The sequence below is a fragment of the Gopherus flavomarginatus genome, chromosome 1 (assembly GCF_025201925.1).
Source record: "Gopherus flavomarginatus isolate rGopFla2 chromosome 1, rGopFla2.mat.asm, whole genome shotgun sequence".
Lineage (NCBI taxonomy): Eukaryota > Metazoa > Chordata > Testudines > Testudinidae > Gopherus > Gopherus flavomarginatus.
In genome coordinates this window covers 243,076,703-243,094,976 of record NC_066617.1, presented here as the reverse complement: position 1 = coordinate 243,094,976, position 18,274 = coordinate 243,076,703, and the positions used below count along the sequence as shown (strand labels likewise).

Below are 18,274 nucleotides of genomic sequence, written 5' to 3'. Positions count from 1 at the left end.
AGGTCATGAGGCAGAGACCACTAGAAGAAATCACACAACAGAAAAGATTAGCAAGGTTGGAACAATTCAGTCCAAAATTTGGCCAGGGCTTCTATTCTGTATGCACCCCTAGAACTAGCAGTTTTTTCCACAGTACAGTTGTCTGACAAGATAATACAATTGTCACAATCTTTCTGTTGCCAAAGCGAGGGAAGGGGATTGTTTACAAGTAAGTTATGTTGCAATATATGTTTTATGTCCTGCCCTCAAGGACCAGCTGCTGATCTGACCTTCAATATCCTGGGGGCATATACTGACTGAAGTGTCGCAGCTACTCCATTTGGATCCACTGCTGGGGAGTCCTGCTGAAGTCAACAAGATTCTGCACATGCACAGGGGTCTCTGCTAGCAGATCGAAATGCAAAATCTGTGTCTATCCCCTTTCTCTCCACTCCTAAATAAATAAATTTTAAAAAAGAGAAAATTATTGTAGTTCAGCTTTGTCTTTATTTTAAAATTTACTTGCAGTAAACTATAAACATGGGAGTCCCTACAGCCTGGTTGCACAGAGGAATAAATATAATTAGAGGCCTGAATCTGTGCCAGAAGTAGTTTCAGCAGAGGCAATGGCTGTTCTTATTTGAATGTAATCTTTATACATTGATATTTATCTTAATATAATTATTTTGTCACAAAGACTTTCATATTGTTTGTTAGCTCTACTTGGAAAGAGGTATGGTTCAATCATAGAATATCAGGGTTGGAAGGGACCTCAGAAGGTCATCTAGTCCACCCCCCCTGCTCAAAGTAGGACCAATCCACAGATAGATTTTTACCCCAGTTCCCTAAATGCCCCCCACACTGAGCTATCCCTCCCATCTGCAAGTGATGAGTGGGATTACTGATGTATGGCAGTGCACATTACAAGATAGGCTTTTAATATTGTATAATATCTGGGAAAGCAGGCAGAAGTAAAGGACTATATTCTTTGTGGCAAAGATATAAAACCTCTAAATTGTAACTTCCATGAAGAAATATGGATTATTTAGCTCTGTTTAAATAAAAAAAGGCTTATATTTGTAAACAGTCCACCCACATCTGAATAAGTCATATAAAACCCAAATATAGCACTTACATACTGTGACATGTTGCACAAGAGAATTTTAATTTAGATTTGTGTCCTTTTAATTTAGTCATAAAAAGTCCAATCTTGCATTGCTTGTGCATCCCAAATTCTCTGCAACATCAAGGACAGTTTCTGATGTCCAAGCAAAGGAGGAGCCAGCTCCCTGCAGGCAAGATTGGCAGGCTTCTTAACATATGTTTAATTTTAGATAACCTTTATCAGAAAATGTGGCTGGATGAAGGTGTGGTCTAGCCTAACAGACCCTGTATTTCAACTATCAAAGCCTGAGAGAGGATTTAATTCACCTAATTCATCTCCTTTTGGGATTTATTTTAAATATCTCCCATTTGCAGGTAGGCCTGTGAGAAGTTTTAGAGCTACAAAACACAAGTCCGGATGTCCAACATCCCCCCTCCATAAAAGTTTGAGTGCTTTCCGTTGTTGGATTCCACCCATCCCCAGAGACAGCCCCAAGCATGAAATCTGAATCTGGCTTTTGACCCCTCTCCCCTTCCACTTCCTACAATGTCTGTGATTCAAGAGTTCCTCTCTTTTTTTCAACAGGTGTGGAGACAAAAGGAAAGGTGTTTCCCATAGCACACTAACCTGAAAGAGGCCAACCCCTACCAATTCACTATCTGGAGGCAAGAAACTTATACCTAGCAGAGTCATCTGAATCTGGAAGGAGTAACAAGATAATATATTTTATTGGACAACTAAAAGATATCGCCTCACCCATGTTGTCTCTTAATAGTATCCTGGGACCCATATGGCTATAACTACACTGCATACAATCCAGGGAGGAGGTTAGTTTCTTTGCACGTCCAGAAAAGCCCTCCCTGCTGCCGCTTTTGCCAGACAGCAAAGTAAAAAACCGGTTTTGGCACCTATTGCGTTGAGTCATTGCTCTCTCTCTGCATCAGTTTCTGGCTCAGATCTGCATTCTGACAACCTTCCTGCCCTCCCACTGCAAACCCTCCCTGTGCCCGTTAGCAGCCTAACGTGCCAGCTGCTGCACTCTCACGCTATTTTCCGCAGCTCGGGGACAGCCTCTCCCTATCTGCAGGGCGAGCCCCGCTGCACCGCACCCCACCCGCTAGTCTCCCGTGACCTAAGGCGTGGCATACCCTGGCAGAGATGCACTGTCTCGAGGCCGGGAGGGGGGGATTGGCTGCCCGTTCGTCTCATTGGCTGCCTGGGGCCATCTCTCCCTGCGGATTGGCTGCCTGCCTCTGGTAGGCAGGATTCTTGGAGAGAGGGGACAGCTACATCCCCTTTTGTGGCTGCGGGGCTCGCGCTGGAATTGCTGGTTGTGCAGCAGGATCCCGAGTGCCTGGAGGGCTGTGGCTGCTGCCTGTGGCGCACCCGTGACCCGCTCCTGGCAGGAGTCTGGAGTTAGTGGCTTGTTGGAAAGCAAGTTAGAAGAGTGTGTGTGTTGGGTGGGAAACCTGTGGGGAAAGTTTGCACCTTAGTCTCCGGAGCGGCAGCAGCGGATCATGCAGCGGGGGAGACTCGCCCTCCTAGTGTCTCTGGCTTTTCTTCTGCTCCACGTGAGAGGTAAGAAGGTGGAGCAGATGCTGGGGGAAGAGGGTCGCTGCAGTGCAACTCGCCCCTCTTTCCCCTTGCGCCGACGGGGATCTGTGGCGGGGGGTTTCCTGTGGGGCTGCGCTCCCCTACGAAGCCCTCCCTCCCTCTTGCCACCTGGGGTGGAGGCTGGGAGCTGTGGCCCGCTGCCAGCATAGCCTGAACAAAGGAGCGGCTGGACGGGGGACGGAGGATGGTGGGGCGCCCAGGCGGGAGATCCGCATGGCTGTGTGGCTCTCAGGGCGGGGTTGTAGCGCAGACTGGACAGTGCCCGGAGCTTCCCTTTGTCGATACGGAGGTGCTTGCCCAGGGGGGCGGCCCGTGCCGGGACCCCTCTCGCTGTTTGCACGGGCTGGCCGCGGCTAGGAGAGAGCGAGCAAAGAGCGGAGCTGCGGGCTGAGCCCCGGGCGTGGGTGTGCGCCCTGGGTCCATAAATGGCTGGTCCACCACTCCGACCGCGGCGCTGCCTCCCTAGGTGGGATGAGCCTGGTGCTCTGCCTCTGCTCCCCCAGTGACAGCCACCCACCTGAGAAGCCCTCGGAGGAGGCAGCCGGATTGGAAAAACTTCCTTTTGTGCGATCGGGGGCGTGCCCCGTTTTAGTTCGCAACTCGGTTTTGTTTGTTTGTTTGTTTTTGCGGTGGAATTTAATCTCTGGGAGAACTGGATTTGCAGTGACTGCGGGGAAATCGCCTTAACCGTGGGCACTGAACGTGGCGCTACTGGAAATGAGGCAGAGGGTGATGGGGAGGATTTACTACGGGGTTGGCACATGGAAATAAGCCAAGTATATTATGTTGGGCCGGTTGGCCTGCTCGTTGTCTGGTTTGGGAGAACTGAAAGGATCTGGGAGTTGTCTCTTCGTGTATTGGTAGCCTGGGGAGGAGAAATGCTACATACTTGTAAGGCTGGGGAATCCTTAGCTGTCTTCCTGCTGGAGTATCTAGCTGACATCTTTCAGGGAAGGTGGGATGCCTGAAGTGCATCTCATTCTCCCACTAGATCTGCACAGAGTAGTCCTCCTCACATTTGCCGTTAAACCGTAGATACAGAAAGGGTAATGGGGTCACTTACAGAGGAGGTAATGTTGTCCTTTTAAAAAAAAAGTGTACTGTATAAAAATGTTTATTTTTCTCACCTCTCACTTCATAAATTGTATGTACCTAATTAGTTGATGTGTTTTCATTAATTTGTGCATAAGAGGAGGCAGCTTTTCTTGAATGCCACGGAAAGTTTTGGCACAGTCAGAGCTCTAAAACAGCTTCCTGTTTAGGACAGAAAGAGGAGTTACTTTAAATCAGAGCAACAGTTACCCAGGCCATGTCTACATCTAAAATTTTGCAGCGCTGGTTGTTACAGCTGTATTAGTACAGCTGTATAGGGCCAGCGCTGCAGAGTGGCCACACTTACAGCAACCAGCGCTGCAAGTGGTGTTAGATGTGGCCACACTGCAGCGCTGTTGGGCGGCTTCAAGGGGTTTCGGGGAACGCGAGAGCAAACCGGGGAAGGAGACCAGCTTCGCCGCGGTTTGCTCTCGCGTTCCGCGAACCACCCTGCAAACCGCAGGGAAGGAGACCTGCTTGCTCGGGTTCGGGGAACGCGAGAGCAAACCGGGGAAGGAGACCAGCTTCGCCGCGGTTTGCTCTCGCGTTCCGCGAACCACTCTGCAAACCGCAGGGAAGGAGACCTGCTTGCTCGGGTTCGGGGAACGCGAGAGCAAACCGGGGAAACTTCAAGGTAAACAAAAAAAAAGTTGCTGATAATTTCCCTTTGATTTTAATATTCTTATGAGCAGACTTTTTTTAACCTTGAAACTTTTGGCCATTTTTTTTTGCACAGAATATTTATTTTAAAACAATAGGTTGAATGCTGGGCTTCTGATGCATTATTTGGAGAAGTGCAGCTACAATAGCTAAAACTACTTTATCCAATAAGAACTTATGTAAGCTCTATGGCAGGCCTGCACAACGTGCGGGCCGCATGCGGCCCGCGGAGGCTCGCTGTGCCGCCCGTGGCGGGGAATCAAAGGGCTCTGGGCTGCCCGCAGCGGTGGGGAGCCCAGAGCCCTTTAAATCCCAGCCGTGGCCAGGATTCATAGGACTCTGGGCTGCCCGCAGCAGCGGAGAGCCCGGAGCTCTTTAAATCTCAGCCGCGGCCAGAATTGAAAGGGCTCTGGGCTGCCCGCAGCAGTGGGGAGCCCGGAGCTCTTTAAATCCCAACCACGGCCAGGAATCAAAGGGCACTGGGCTGCCTGCAGCAGTGGGGAGCCCAGAGCTCTTTAAATCTTAACCGCGGCCGGGATTCATAGGGCTCTGGGCTGCCCACAGCCGCGGGGAGCCCAGAGCCCTTCAAATACGAGCCGCTACCGGGATTCAAAAGGCTCTGGGCTGCCCGCAGTGGTGGGGAGCCCAGAGCTCTTTAAATCTCAGCCGTGGCCAGGATTCATAGGGCTCTGGGCTGCTCGCAGCCGCGGGGAGCCCAGAGCTCTTTAAATCCTAGCCACGGCCAGGATTCAAAAGGCTCTGGGCTGCCCGCAGTGGCGTGGAGCCCAGAGCTCTTTAAATCTCAGCCGCAGCTGGGATTCCTAGGGCTCAGGGCTCCCCGCGGCTGCAGGCAGCCCAGAGCCCTTTGAATCCCAGCCGCAGCACCAGCGGATGGGTTGGGGCTGAGATTTAAAGAGCTTGGGCTCCCCTCAGCTGCAGGAGCTCTGGGCCCTTTAAATCCCTGGCCCAGCCCCGCAAAGCTCCGGGTTCCCCCAGCCGACAGAGCCCCGGGCCCTTTAATTTGCCCCTGAGGGCTCCCAGCCACCTCTTCAGCTGGGAGCCCCTGGTTGATTTAAAATGAAGTATCACCTCCCTACCCCCAACCTTCCTTTTTGGCCCATAGCTGTTTTGGTGGGGCAGCGCTGGGGAAGGAGGGTTTGTTTCTGCAGGGCTGGGCGGTGCTGGGGCGGGGTGTTTCCCCGGGGTGGGAGGTCCTGAGAGGGGTTGTTTCCATGGGGCCGGGGGGTTTCGGCCCTCAGCTGTTTTCTTTGGAGTAATGTGGCCCTCACCGCTTTACAGTTGTGCTGGCCTGCTCTATGGGCTAAGGCCTGATGTGATACAAGGATATGTGATACAAATTGTCACTTACTTTGCACAGTGTGTCACTTAATTACTTCTTGCAAGTATGGTATTATTTTAGCCACACCAAAGAAGGCTAGTTGATGCTACATAGTCATATATTTTTCCTGTCAAATATTTAGCAAAACTGTTAGTTTAGAATCACTTGTTGCCTCAGAGCTCCAGAGGACATGCTGTAGAACAGGGGTGGCCAACCTGTGGCTTTGGAGCCACATGCGGCTTTTGAGAAGTTTAATATGCGGCTCCTTGTATAGGTACTGACTCTAGGGCTGGAGCTACAGGTGCCAACTTTCCAGTGTGTTGAGGGGGCTCACTGCTCAGTCCCTGGCTCTGCTTCCACTCCACCCCTTCCTGCCCCCTCCTCTGAGCCTGAAATACTCTCGCTTCTCCCCCATCCCCCCAGAGCCTCCTGCATGCCACAAAACAGCTGATTGGGAGGGATGGGGGAGGTGCTGATTGGCAGTGCTGCCAGTGGGTGGGAGGCATTGGGAGCAGGAGTAGGGGAGCCAGTGGGGGGTGCTGACCTATTGCTGTGGCTCTTTGGCAATGTACACTGGTAAATTCTGGCTCCTTCTCAGGCTCAAGTTGCCCACCCATGTCATAGAGAGAGAGAGGGATGTTAAGTGTTTGAGAAACCTTTGCAAGGAAGTAAATTGTTCTGACATGATCAGTAACCTTAACTCAGCTTGTTGTGCCTGGGGTTACAGTTCATAATGTGAGTGCATTATCCCAACCAAATGCATAAAAGACACAAATAAGATCTTTTTTTTTCTCCAAACAATACTTGTATGCATTCATGCATGGTATGAAGAAAGCTTCAGTTTTAACCAGCGCGAAGCTACTTTAAATAAAGCAATTTACATCAGTTATCTAAATCATTTGATTTTAAAATATCATCAGTCTAAATCAGGTGGAGGTTTTGCAAAACTAATTTGAAAACTTGTGCTCTTACAACATTAGGCTAAAATATATTCTAAATTTTGAAATGGTTTTTAAAATGCCACTGTCTGTAGGGTATCTTATTTGAATTTTCACTACTTTGTCAGTAGCAGTTCTGTAAGTGTAAGGTTCTGATCCTGCAAACACTTAAGCAATTGTGTAACTTTTACTCACACAAACAGTCCCATTAACTTCAGTGGGGACTACTCCTGTTCTTAAAGTTAAGCATGAGAGTTTGCAGCATCAGGGCTAGCACTGTATTTTTTTATTAAAAGTCACTCTAAATGGCATAAAATATTTGTCATTCCAAAGCAAAATTGCTTCAGTGTTAATGATGTTATAAACACAGGCCAAAATTGTTTTAAAATAAGAGCCTAAAGTTAAGATCGCATGCAAGTGAGATTTTCAAAGTGTGGAACTTCATAGCAGAAAAAAATCTTTGTCGTAGCTGAAATTTTACTAACAATTAGAAAATTTAAGGAATAAATACAAAACAACAACTTCATCACTTTAAGACTATAAAATAGGAAGAATGTAATTGTGATTTTAACTGCCCTGGCCTCAACTGTTTACTTCTTTAGTTGGTTTAAATTCAAACTTCGAAAAAAATGGTCAAAATACAGTTAAATTATGCATTTTAATGTTGATAGCATGTGGATCAAATTCCCCCATGCATCATTCTGAAAATGTAGTTCCAAGTTAAATGAGCAGTTAATGATTGCATTTCCTTTGGATACTGTTGCTATTTGCCAATTTCTGGTGGGGGTATCATTTTATAGAGCCACACATACTGTACTATGAAGCTGAAAATGTGCAGCAGGCTATTCTTTACCTCTGTCACTGAAAAGAGTTCAGTTCTGTGACTCAGACTCTGAAGGCTTTTACTTTTTAGACTGATAATTTACATAAAAAGACAACTGTGCATGCTAAATCAAAATGACTTCATTGCAGCAGTGCAGAAGTTCTTTGAAGTCATGACTGTGTAGCTTGGCAACAGTTGAACACTCCTCAGCTCTTCACTGCACAGTAAGAAACAATTTCTAGATATTAATGTTTGCTGTTACTACTTTGGCATGTCAGATGGGGTTAGGGCGACCACACAGTATGACGAACTAGGAATGTTCTTAATGTTTGCTCTGAATACTGTGTTGGTGCCTCAGTGTCCCCATGGCAGTTCTTAAGTATCTGGCAGAGCAAAGGGCCAGTGCACCTAAATGCCTGACCTTCTGTCTCCTAGCAACTGATGGCCTGGGCCCCTCCTCTGCAAAGGTGCCAGCTGAAGGTGTTGGAGACAAAGGGATCAGGTGACCTCCTGGCCCGGGAAAGGAGCTGAGCAGAAAGGAGGGGCTGGAAGGGGTTGTTAGTCTGGAGCTGGCTGGGGATGAGGAGTAAAGTGCAGACGTAGGGGGTCTGGCTCACTGCACCCCAGAATGGACCCAGCCGAGGGGTCCGGTTCGCTGTATCTACAAGCCCTGTTTTAGACCCTATTCCTGTCATTCAATAAACCTCTGTTTTACTGGCTGGCTGAGAGTCACGTCTGACTGCAAAGTGGGGGTGCAGGACCCTGTGGCTTCCCCAGGACCCCGCCTGGGTGGGCTCACTGTGGGAAGCGCACGGAGGGGCAGAGGATGCTGAATGCTCCAAGGAGACACCCAGGAGGTGAAGACGTGTGAGCTTCTTGCCCTGAACAAGTCTGCTCCAAGGGAGAGGAGGCTCCCCAAAGTCCTGACTGGCTTGGTGGGGAGCAGTTCCAGAGCATCGCCTGGGGACTCTGTGACAAGTTGAACACTCCTCAGCTCTTCACTGCACAGTAAGAAACAATTTCTAGATATTAATGTTTGCTGTTACTACTTTGGCATGTCAGAGGCGGTTAGGGCGACCACACAGCAAGTGTGAAAAATCGGGACTGTCCCTATAAAATCAGGGCATCTGGTCACCCTACATGGCATGGCAGCTATACTTAAAATGTTTGTCCTTGTTTGACTCTTGTTACTGTGATCCATGTACTGGGGAGGGCATTGTTTGTTTGGAGGATACAGTTTAGTACAAATTTACTGTAATTGCCATGTCCTTTATTCATTTAGTATTGCAAGAAGATGAAAGTGCACCCAGAAATCTACTAGCCAGAGACCAATAGGACAAGAGTGTGTAAAGAATATGAGGGGAGGGAGGAGGAAGGCAAGTCACTAGGGAGTTGCAGGGGTCAGGGCTCATCTTCAGCTGGTAGAAAAGGTACATGGGTTTGTACCTGGTTGCATTTACTTTTTTGTTAGAATGTGGGAGAGGGGAACAACACTTCATCTTCCATATGAATCTCTGGCTAGTGTTTAATAAATTTGAAATCCCATGGCTACTTGTTGGGAAAGGAGCAAGTAGTAGAAGCAGCAGTATTGAAGTGCTCTGTCTGCGGACTCAGACAGCACCACAACACTTAACTTTTGGAGGGTAATCCATAGGAGACTGCTAATGAAAGCAGAAATTATGTAGAAGCTGGTACATTGCCACTTCTCAAATATCCAGTCTTAATTCCTTTCCCCTAAGTAGGTTTCTGTCATCAATGTACAAAATGTCAAATGGACACTTAAAAAGAAACATCTTTAACTGTACTTTTTGAAAGGCAAAAGTCATTAGTAACTCAACTAGTAATTCACTACACATGTTAGTTGGTCTCTATCCTTCTCACATTTTGAGTCTCTTAATAGGCTTTCTTCTTGGATCTCTGCTAGCAGTTTTATAGATATGCCCCACCTGACCCCAAATGTATGCTTATTGTGTACAGTAGAACCTCAGAGTTATGAACACCAGAGTTATTAACTGATCAGTCAACTACATACCTCATTTGGAACTGGGAGTATGCAATCAGGCAGCAACAGAGACTTAGAAAAAAGAAAAGAGAGAGAGAGAGAGGCAAATACAGTCCACTACTATGTTAAATGTATACTACTACAAAAATAAAGAGAAAGCAGCATTTTTCTTCTACATAGTAAAGTTTCAAAGCTGAATTAAGTCAATTTTCAGTTGTAAACTTTTGAAAGAACCACCATAACATTTTGTTCAAAGTTACGAACATTTCAGGAAAAAATGAGGAGTCCTTGTGGCACTTTAGAGACTAACATATTTATTTGAGTATAAGCTTTTGTGGGCTATTTCAGAGTTACAAACAACCTCCATTCCCAAGATGTTTGTATCTCCGAGGTTCTATAACTTTCACCTTTGTGCAGGATGGATGGTGAGAATACTTCATCCACAAGATCTGTTCACAAGAAATCTTTTAATCCCAGGTCTTTTCTTTTGAGTAAGAGAATTTTGGTCTAGGTAAAAATAAATTTTGGGGTGGGTTTTTGTTGTTGTTGCTTTTGCCCCCTCACACAAGATATCCATTGCCGTTTTTATTGTCTGCTAAATCTTAGTTGTTTGTCTGAATAAAAGGTTCCAGGTTTTTATTAAACAAAAGCTATTTGTAAACTCCAGAGCTTATGTTGGCTGGATTTGATCTGTTGGCGTTTTTAGTTATAACATTCTCTTCTCATGCTGGTCCTTTTTATTTTAGTTTTAAACTAGACCATAGACATTCATTTCAACTTTTTCTTTATTTAATTTTCACTCTAAACTACTGAATTGTTTCACAAATAGAAATTAAACTGTGGGGATACAAAAGTTATTTAATACAAAGTTCTGTATCTAAAGCTGGGTCTGCAGTTTTAAAACAGAGTGTATCTAATAGGCTTGGTGGTAATGATACAATTGTTAGTAGTACTCTTTCAATCTGTGTTGCTTAGTGCACAAAACAAGTTGAAGGAATGGAAGTGCCAGGTATCAACCCTTATTTTGTCTTCCTACTCCCTGCCCCACATTTGAGGTAACCTAAATTTGGGGGCTGGGGAGATAGCATGCTTAAGAGGTGCATAGCAGAGTAGGATTTTGGTGAAAGGTTCTGGGTGAAGGGTTCTGGGAATCTTGTGCAAACGGCCTTTGGAAGCTGGTGGAGAAGAGTCTGCTCAGACCCACATTCTCAGTTTTACTTTTTTTCCTTTTGTTTATTCCTTTTTTCTGTTACACTCCTTCAGTATTATATATCCTTTCCTGCTAACACTACTCATCTGCATTCTCCCTCTTCCACCAACCCCCAAACCTACGCACCCTCACTGTCAAACCCCAACACAACATTGTCACCCACATCTCCATATCCTGTGCAGCAGTCCTGCGTCCCAGTCCCTCTTCCAGTTTCCTCCCTGCTAACTCCCACACATACATAGCCATCACCACTTGAAGCAAACCGCTTCATGATTCCCTCCCCACAGCAACTCTGCACCAAGGTTTCCCTTCTCACATATACTGCAGCCCTCTATCACTCTCCCATGCAGCAGCCTTCTCCCCTCTGCAACCCCCCTTCATTCCATCCATCTCCCTGCCTTTCCCACAATGCACCTGGGAACCCCCACTGCTTCCTACAACCACTCCCTACAGCAGATCCCTGGTTTGCTCTTGCTACCATCTCTGTCTTCCACTGCCTTACCATTCATGTGGCTGTGACCAGGAAGGTAAGGGACTGCAGCAAGCCCTTTTGAATGTCCCATGTCTGCAGCCAACAGTGGTGAAATTTGTGGTGGAGTTGCTTTGCCTTTGGTGACTAATGAGATTGTCATGTCAAAGGCTTGAAGTCTCATCATGTTGCTTTGATGTATGCCATATTTCACAGCTAGGACATTTTCAGGACCACAATAAATCCCCTGGTGGCTCCAGGCTGTATCACACTGTATAGTTTAACCGCTACACTTGCAACCAGATCATGCAAATTGATCTTTGAGAGTGGATGCTTATACCTGTATGGAGTCAGTTTCTGGGTATATGCAAGTATCTGGCCACACTGAACCTATTTATGGAGTCAGAGGAAGAGACTGAGGGCTGGTCCACACTAGGGGGAGGAAATCGATCTTAGATACGCAACTTCAGCTACGTGAATAACATAGCTGAAGTCGAATATCTAAGATCGGATTACTCATCCGTCCACACCACGCGGGATCGATGTTCGCGGCTCGCCGTGTCGATTCCGGAACTCCGTTGAGGTTGATGGAGTTCCGGAATCGATATAAGCACGCTCGGGGATCGATATATTGCGTCTAGATTAGATGCGATATATCGATCCCCGAGCAATCGATTTTAACCCGCCGATACTGCGGGTAGTCTGGACGTGGCCTGAGGGATGGATTCTCGATTTATAATGGAGTAGAAATGAGTTAGGATTGTCTGAGTGACTTGCCATGTATTTTAGTAGTTCGTTGTAACTTTTGATTGTTTTAGTGGAATAGTATTCAGAGTGTGGGATGGTTGCTCCTGGAGAAATCAGAAGTGGCTTTCAGAGATAAGGATGGAAGATTTAAATACACAATTGCTGTAATTTCTGGGCAAGAGCCAGTACTCAAGTGCAGTTCCCTAGTAAGTGTTAAAATGTTGCAGTCACTTTCTTTGGGGTGGGATGTGTGTTTACTAATCACAAAACACTTTATAGCTACACAGATAAAATCTTTATGAATATGGAAATTAAACTATCAGGATCTGGGTGCTGTCCTTTGGTATCATGAACCATGATTTGCATTAAATCATGGCTTATGACTTCTTACCACCTGGTCTTTAAAACATATGATGTTCTGTTCCCTCTCCCTAACAAGTGTGGGAAAGACACAGAAGTGTACAGGAGTATAAAATATTCTTTAGTGGAATGATAGGTCATGTTAGTAGTTAGCTCTCTAGAGAAGAAAAATTGGCATAAGCCATTCAGCGTGAGTTTTATTTTCCTATCTGCAACAGGATTTGTCAGTCTCATTCTTTTGTATGGTGTCAGGAAGTTAACTACTTGCTTGGGCCAAACATTCTTCTTTTGATGAACCTGAATTTCCAACTGATTTTGGAATTGTTTTTCTATTAATTTCCTTTGTAATTGTCACAATTTGTCAAGTTGTAGAATTCTTATGAGTAGCTTTAACATTCATGTGAGGAAACTGCTGATGCCTGAGATGCATAGGGCTAGGTACGCATGAAGTACTTGTGAGAGCACTGAAACTTGCCCCTAAACTTCTCTGTCCTGGTTTGAGACATGTGCTCTGTTGCCGTGAAAACCTCATGGGAATAATGTTGTCTGCTTGTGATCTCCACATGAGGAATACAATACATTAACATTCCTTGAGGAATGTGTAATGGTCCTGGAAGCTCTGTAGTTCCAGATATTTGTATAGTTTTACTAAACAGAAACGGAAAAGAGTATTGCTGTAACTGACAACATTCTTTTTGCCTTTAAACCCAGAAATTGTCAATTAGTAGCATAATAAAGGAGGCTACTGATAATTTAGCTTTGGAAAGGGCAGAATGAACAATGAATTTACATTGACAGTTTCTTCTTTGGTGTTGATGGGATGTGTGGAAGAATGAGAACTTTCCAGTAAGTGTATCACCGGTTAAGGAAACCTGATTGTTGCAAGTTCTGTTCATTGTTTATCACAAGTCTTTGTTAGGTTTGTGAAAGTTTAAAATACCAGCCCTTGGACAAGTTAAACTTGGAAACTGTGTGCTGTAGATGATATAAATACTGTGAAGGTTTGTTTGTATGTCTTTTGGTCATGGAAAATGAACAAGGCTTTTATAGACTTTCAATAGCTGGATTTTCAAATGCCAGGGGTGGAATTTTCAAAGGATACTAAGGGAATTAGATGCCCAATTTACATTTAATTTCATTGGGATTTGGGTGCTGAATTCCCTTAGGTTTTTGAATGTGTTTATAAATGATGCAAAACCAATATAAAAGAATATAGGGACTTCCAAAGAGCTCTATATTTGAAAATCTCTTGCTCTGAGGAAAAGACGTCCAAATCCTGTGACTTGGATGTGTTATAAAAGCACTTGGTTTTGTGGACTTATCATTGTTGCTAGTATTTTCCTACTTATTGGCAACATGTGGTAACTTCTTGGATACCATAAATTGTATTAGCACAAAATAAGTCCTACAGTTTTTTCACTGAGAAGAAGCTTATGGAAAAAAAATCTTTCCACTATTTTTAACTCTTCCCTGCAGAAATTGGGGATCATTCCCTGTATATTAGCTGTAGCCAGTACCTAAATTTTAACAGCTTTACATTTGGAAAGTGAACTTTTTCTCGGGGGAGAAGAGTCAAATGACAACATTCAGCTTTTTAAAGGAAAGCTGAATGTTACATTTGTTGTGAAGATGAACAAAAACAAATACTGTCTAAAATAATAAGGTGACTTAACCTTAAATTCAGTTCAGGCCTTTTCTACGCTGCAGAGTTTTGTCGCTAAAAGGCAGCTTTTGGTGACAAAATGTGGAGATGTACACATGAAATTCCACTTTTGGTGACAAAAATCTTCAGTTTCAACAACAAAATAAAACCACCTTGATGAGAGTCATAAAGCTTTTTGCAGCAAAGTTAAAATGACAAGGTGTGAGTGTAGATACTGCCATTCATTATATCGCCAGAACTGTCCTCCCCCAGTATTCCACAATGCCTGCCGTGACTGTTCTGCTCACTGTTTTGAAATCTGCAAACATGTGCCCCTCCCCTTTCAAAGCTCTGTTCTGACAGCTGAGCATGCAGCATTGCTCTGAGCAACACAGAGGAAATCACTAAGGTGGAATGCTGCTCTGGGAACACAGAGACAGGCAGGCAGGGGCGGATGTGTATATGTGTGTGAGAGACAGACTGCTGTGAAGAGCCATGGAGAGAGGCAGAGGCTGAAGCCAGGGGTGTCCCTCCCACTGCCTTAGGACTCATGCTTCCGGCTGCTGTCTGAATTTACGAGACAGCATACCAGCACACTCACTCTCCCCCAGTACACACTCTGTCTCCACACACATACACCAGACATGCCAAACCTGTGGAAAAAACGCAGAAATTGGGCTTGTTTTTGGCTTAATTGGCTTGTGAATTGCTTGTTGGCTAGTTTTTGGCTTGTAGTTTTGTTGCTTGTGTGGTTTGTAGCTTGTTGCTTCTTTGATCGGCTTCTGGCAAGCTGGGGCAAGGGAGTAGGGGGAGCAAGCAGGGGCCAGCGGGGGTGGGGAGAGTCAGGGGTGCACAGTGGGTCCACCACAGTCCCAGACTACATGCCGGGGGGACCTAGCCACAGAGAGTGTTGGGGTTCTTAGCGATTGGCTTGATTTGGCCTTGTTTTGGAATGGGATTAGCTTGATTTTTGGCTTATTGTGAAAGTCAGGGTGCTTATTTACCATGTGAAAATTGGTATCTGTGACACACATGCTCCGTGTCACACATTCTCCCTTCTCTCTCCCCACACACTTCATTTGAAAAGTGACTGGCAATCTAGTAGGATGCTTATGGAACAATGGGATTGAGAAACCTGCATCATGTGATGCTGTACCTGCCCCATGAGGCACTGCAAACCCTTCCCAAAACATCCTGAGGCCAGTTGCACAGTGGGATAGCTACTCACAATACACTGTTCTCTGTGTTGATGCAAGACCTGCTAGTGTCGATGCACTCCACCAGCACCAGGAGCATAGTGTGGGCATGCAACAGTACTTTAATTAAAACAGCATAACTTTTGGCAACAAAACTCTTCAATGAAGACATAGCCTTAGTCTGACTGCATTGTGGTTGTGACCTAACTTTATAACTAGGGGATACTAAGAGCTGGGTAGTGCTTCTCTGGGAGGAGTGAACTTCCAGTGTTCTTGCTTTTCGCAGATGCAAATACCTACATATGCTCTTTAAATAGTCTTACATTAGACAGTGTTGGAATGTACCCATTGTGGGATGTAATAGTTGTATATGCTCTCTTGATTTTACACTATGTAACAGGGTGGATTTGATTTAAATTGTGATTTAAATCTGGAAGACTCGATTTAATCATAATTTTCTACATAAAAGTGCGGTCTTGTTGCTTGTTATAACCTTAATACGTATTCTTCACAGCTCAGAGATAGATGTAGGTTTCATTTTTAGAAGGTACACACTATACATTTTTAAACAGTGATTTATTTTGAAAACTTTTCAGATTAGTTTTACAGCTATATCAGAACATGAATGATTGTTTGGTTATTTCATTTACCAAAGGTAACTGAAGCAGATATTTATGAAGTCACTGGGAGGTGAAGTATCTCCAATTCAACAGGTTAATCAATAATATTTGGAGGATTTTCTTACCATGCTGTACTAGGAGGAGAACATCACCAGACAGACATTTAAATTGTTTTATTTAACTAAAACAACAACGTTAAGTATTCTGTTTTTTTTCTTCAACAGCAAACATATAATATTATAACAAAACAAGTGTATGTCCCTCGCTTCTCACATTTATCTCCAGACTTCTTCTCCTTGTCCAGCTCTATTCCACCCCTAACACTCTTCTATTAACTGAACTTTTGAAACTTTGCATTCTTAGAGAGAGGTAAGTGATTGACTCTGTGTACACAAATTGCAGAGGGACAATAGAGTTGAGGTCTGTTGTTTCTCACCTTTGTATATTTATTTATTTAAAACATTTTTGCTGTTTACAAGCATGTTCCCTCTGGAGACATAAATCCACAGTTTGAGAACTGCAAAACTAAGCATGTCTGATGGTATCTTCTAGACCAGGGATTGGCAACGTTTGGCACACGGCCTGCCAAGGTAAGCTCCCTGGCGGGCCGGGCCAGTTTGTTTACTTGCCGCGTCCACAGGTTTGGCCGATTGCGGCTCCCACTGGCCTGGGAAGCAACACGGGACGAGGGATGTGCTGACTGCTGCTTCCCACAGCCCCCATTGGCCTGGAGTGGTGAACCATGGCCAGTGGGAGCTGCGATCAGCCGAACCTGTAGACGCGGCAAGTAAACAAACTGACCCAGCCCACGAGGGGGCTTACCCTGGTGAACCGTGTGCCAGACGTTGCCAATCCCTGTTCTAGACTGAGCACTGAGTCCCGTTGGGTAGATAGAAAGATTAGCCTAAATAATCTATACGGAAGCCTGTGGAACCACATAAGATTGGGTTTCTAATCCATGAACTATTGGAACTCATTTACAAAACTCTTCTTAAACATTACATGAATATATTGTCTCATACTGCAGAATTCCATGATAAGATACATTATAGCTCAAAGGTATCTCATTTAAAACTATCTTTAGATAAGGTATTCCTCAAAAAGCATTTTATCAAAAAAATCCAATTTAATAAAAAATTTTTTTAAATCATTGATTTTTATCCACCCTGCTATGTAAAGTGTACACACTCATGTTTGCGTCTGCAAAGTGCACTTTGTGTCTGCAGTTTTGTGTTCACACAAAAGGAAACTGGGTAGAGGCCATTGTGAAATATATATTCCTTAAGCTTTGAAAGCCTTTATTAAAAGTTGTCCATTTCAGTAAGCAAGTGAGATGTTTTGCCGTTGAGAATGTCCTGTTTGTGTCAGGTGCTCAGATGCCATGGCAATGAGTACATTATACAGTAGTGTCAACCCCACGCCTTTTCTGAGTATAAGAATTTATGTAGAATAGAATCAAGTGTGGTAAGCTCACCTCTGGGGAGAATAACTTTCCCAGAAACAAAGATGGCAAACATTTTAACCCTATGCTAGCTGACTGTGTGCTCTGAGACCATACTGAGGTCCCTACGGAAAAATAGTCACCTCATTTCTGAACCTGTGTCCTTACTGACCCTAACCTTGTGGAACTAAACTGTGGTACAGAATTAGTTCTGGCATTTGGGTAGTGATTTGAAGATTGGACACTGGATCTTGGGCCTTAATCTACCTAGCCCAACTGAATGGCTTCAGAAGCTCCCAGATTTATTGTTGCTATGCGGCAGGACTGATTTTGGTTTCTGGATAACAGCTGTTATTAGCCTTATTAAATACTGAGCTCCTTGTGCCAGATTCTGTAACCTCCTGTTTACCCTACTCTTGTGTAGTCTCAGGCGTTTATCTGGTGATTCAAAGCACTCTAAATCTTTATTCCTAAACTAAATGCTTCTGTCAAGCCATCCACATTATCAGCACCAGAGCTTGTTTTGTTTGTGATGCAAGCCCTTAGTGAATAGATTTCTTTTGTTACAAAATGTGCCATAATTCCTAATTTCTCTATCCAGTCTTGAATGGATATTAACGTAGATCGACATAATTTGTGACGCATCCCGAGTTCCAGCATGCACCACAGACACATGTGGAAACATGAAACGAAGGTATGTGTTGGAGAAAGGTGGTCTCTTGAATGGATGTTCACGTCTGTCAAAGGATCCTGTGTACATTTTCACTTCTGTTCAGTGGAAGGAATGGTCTGTTTTGGACTTTAGCATCAGTAGCTGAAAAGTGATAATGGACAACTGCTTATTTGCTCCTTGTTTAGGTACTCCATCATTTAAAAAAATGTCATTGCTACCTTGGAAGAGGTGTCTAGAAACCATTCTTTTTGCATAAAGGCCTGTTGGGAGACTTTTGTATGTGAACAAATAACCTTGGTAAGTCAAATACATCTTGAGCAATATGAAAAAAATGTAGGTTTCTCTTTTTTACTGGTTCTAGAGG

General features: G+C 44.6%; 1 protein-coding gene across 2 annotated transcripts in view; it reads left to right on the top strand.

Moving 5' to 3' along the window:
- The first annotated feature begins 2,266 nt into the window (after nucleotides 1-2,266).
- The window catches only part of LOC127039448 (CD99 antigen-like), a 37,983-nt gene continuing 21,975 nt past the window's right edge, over nucleotides 2,267-18,274 (top strand). The window contains exon 1 of one of the 2 annotated variants that reach the window (XM_050933209.1): nucleotides 2,267-2,662. In XM_050933209.1, the coding sequence (XP_050789166.1) occupies nucleotides 2,602-2,662 (61 nt within the window). In that variant the 5' untranslated portion in view covers nucleotides 2,267-2,601. The remainder of the gene's footprint in view (nucleotides 2,663-18,274) is intronic. The other variant, XM_050933218.1, reaches the window with a different exon arrangement.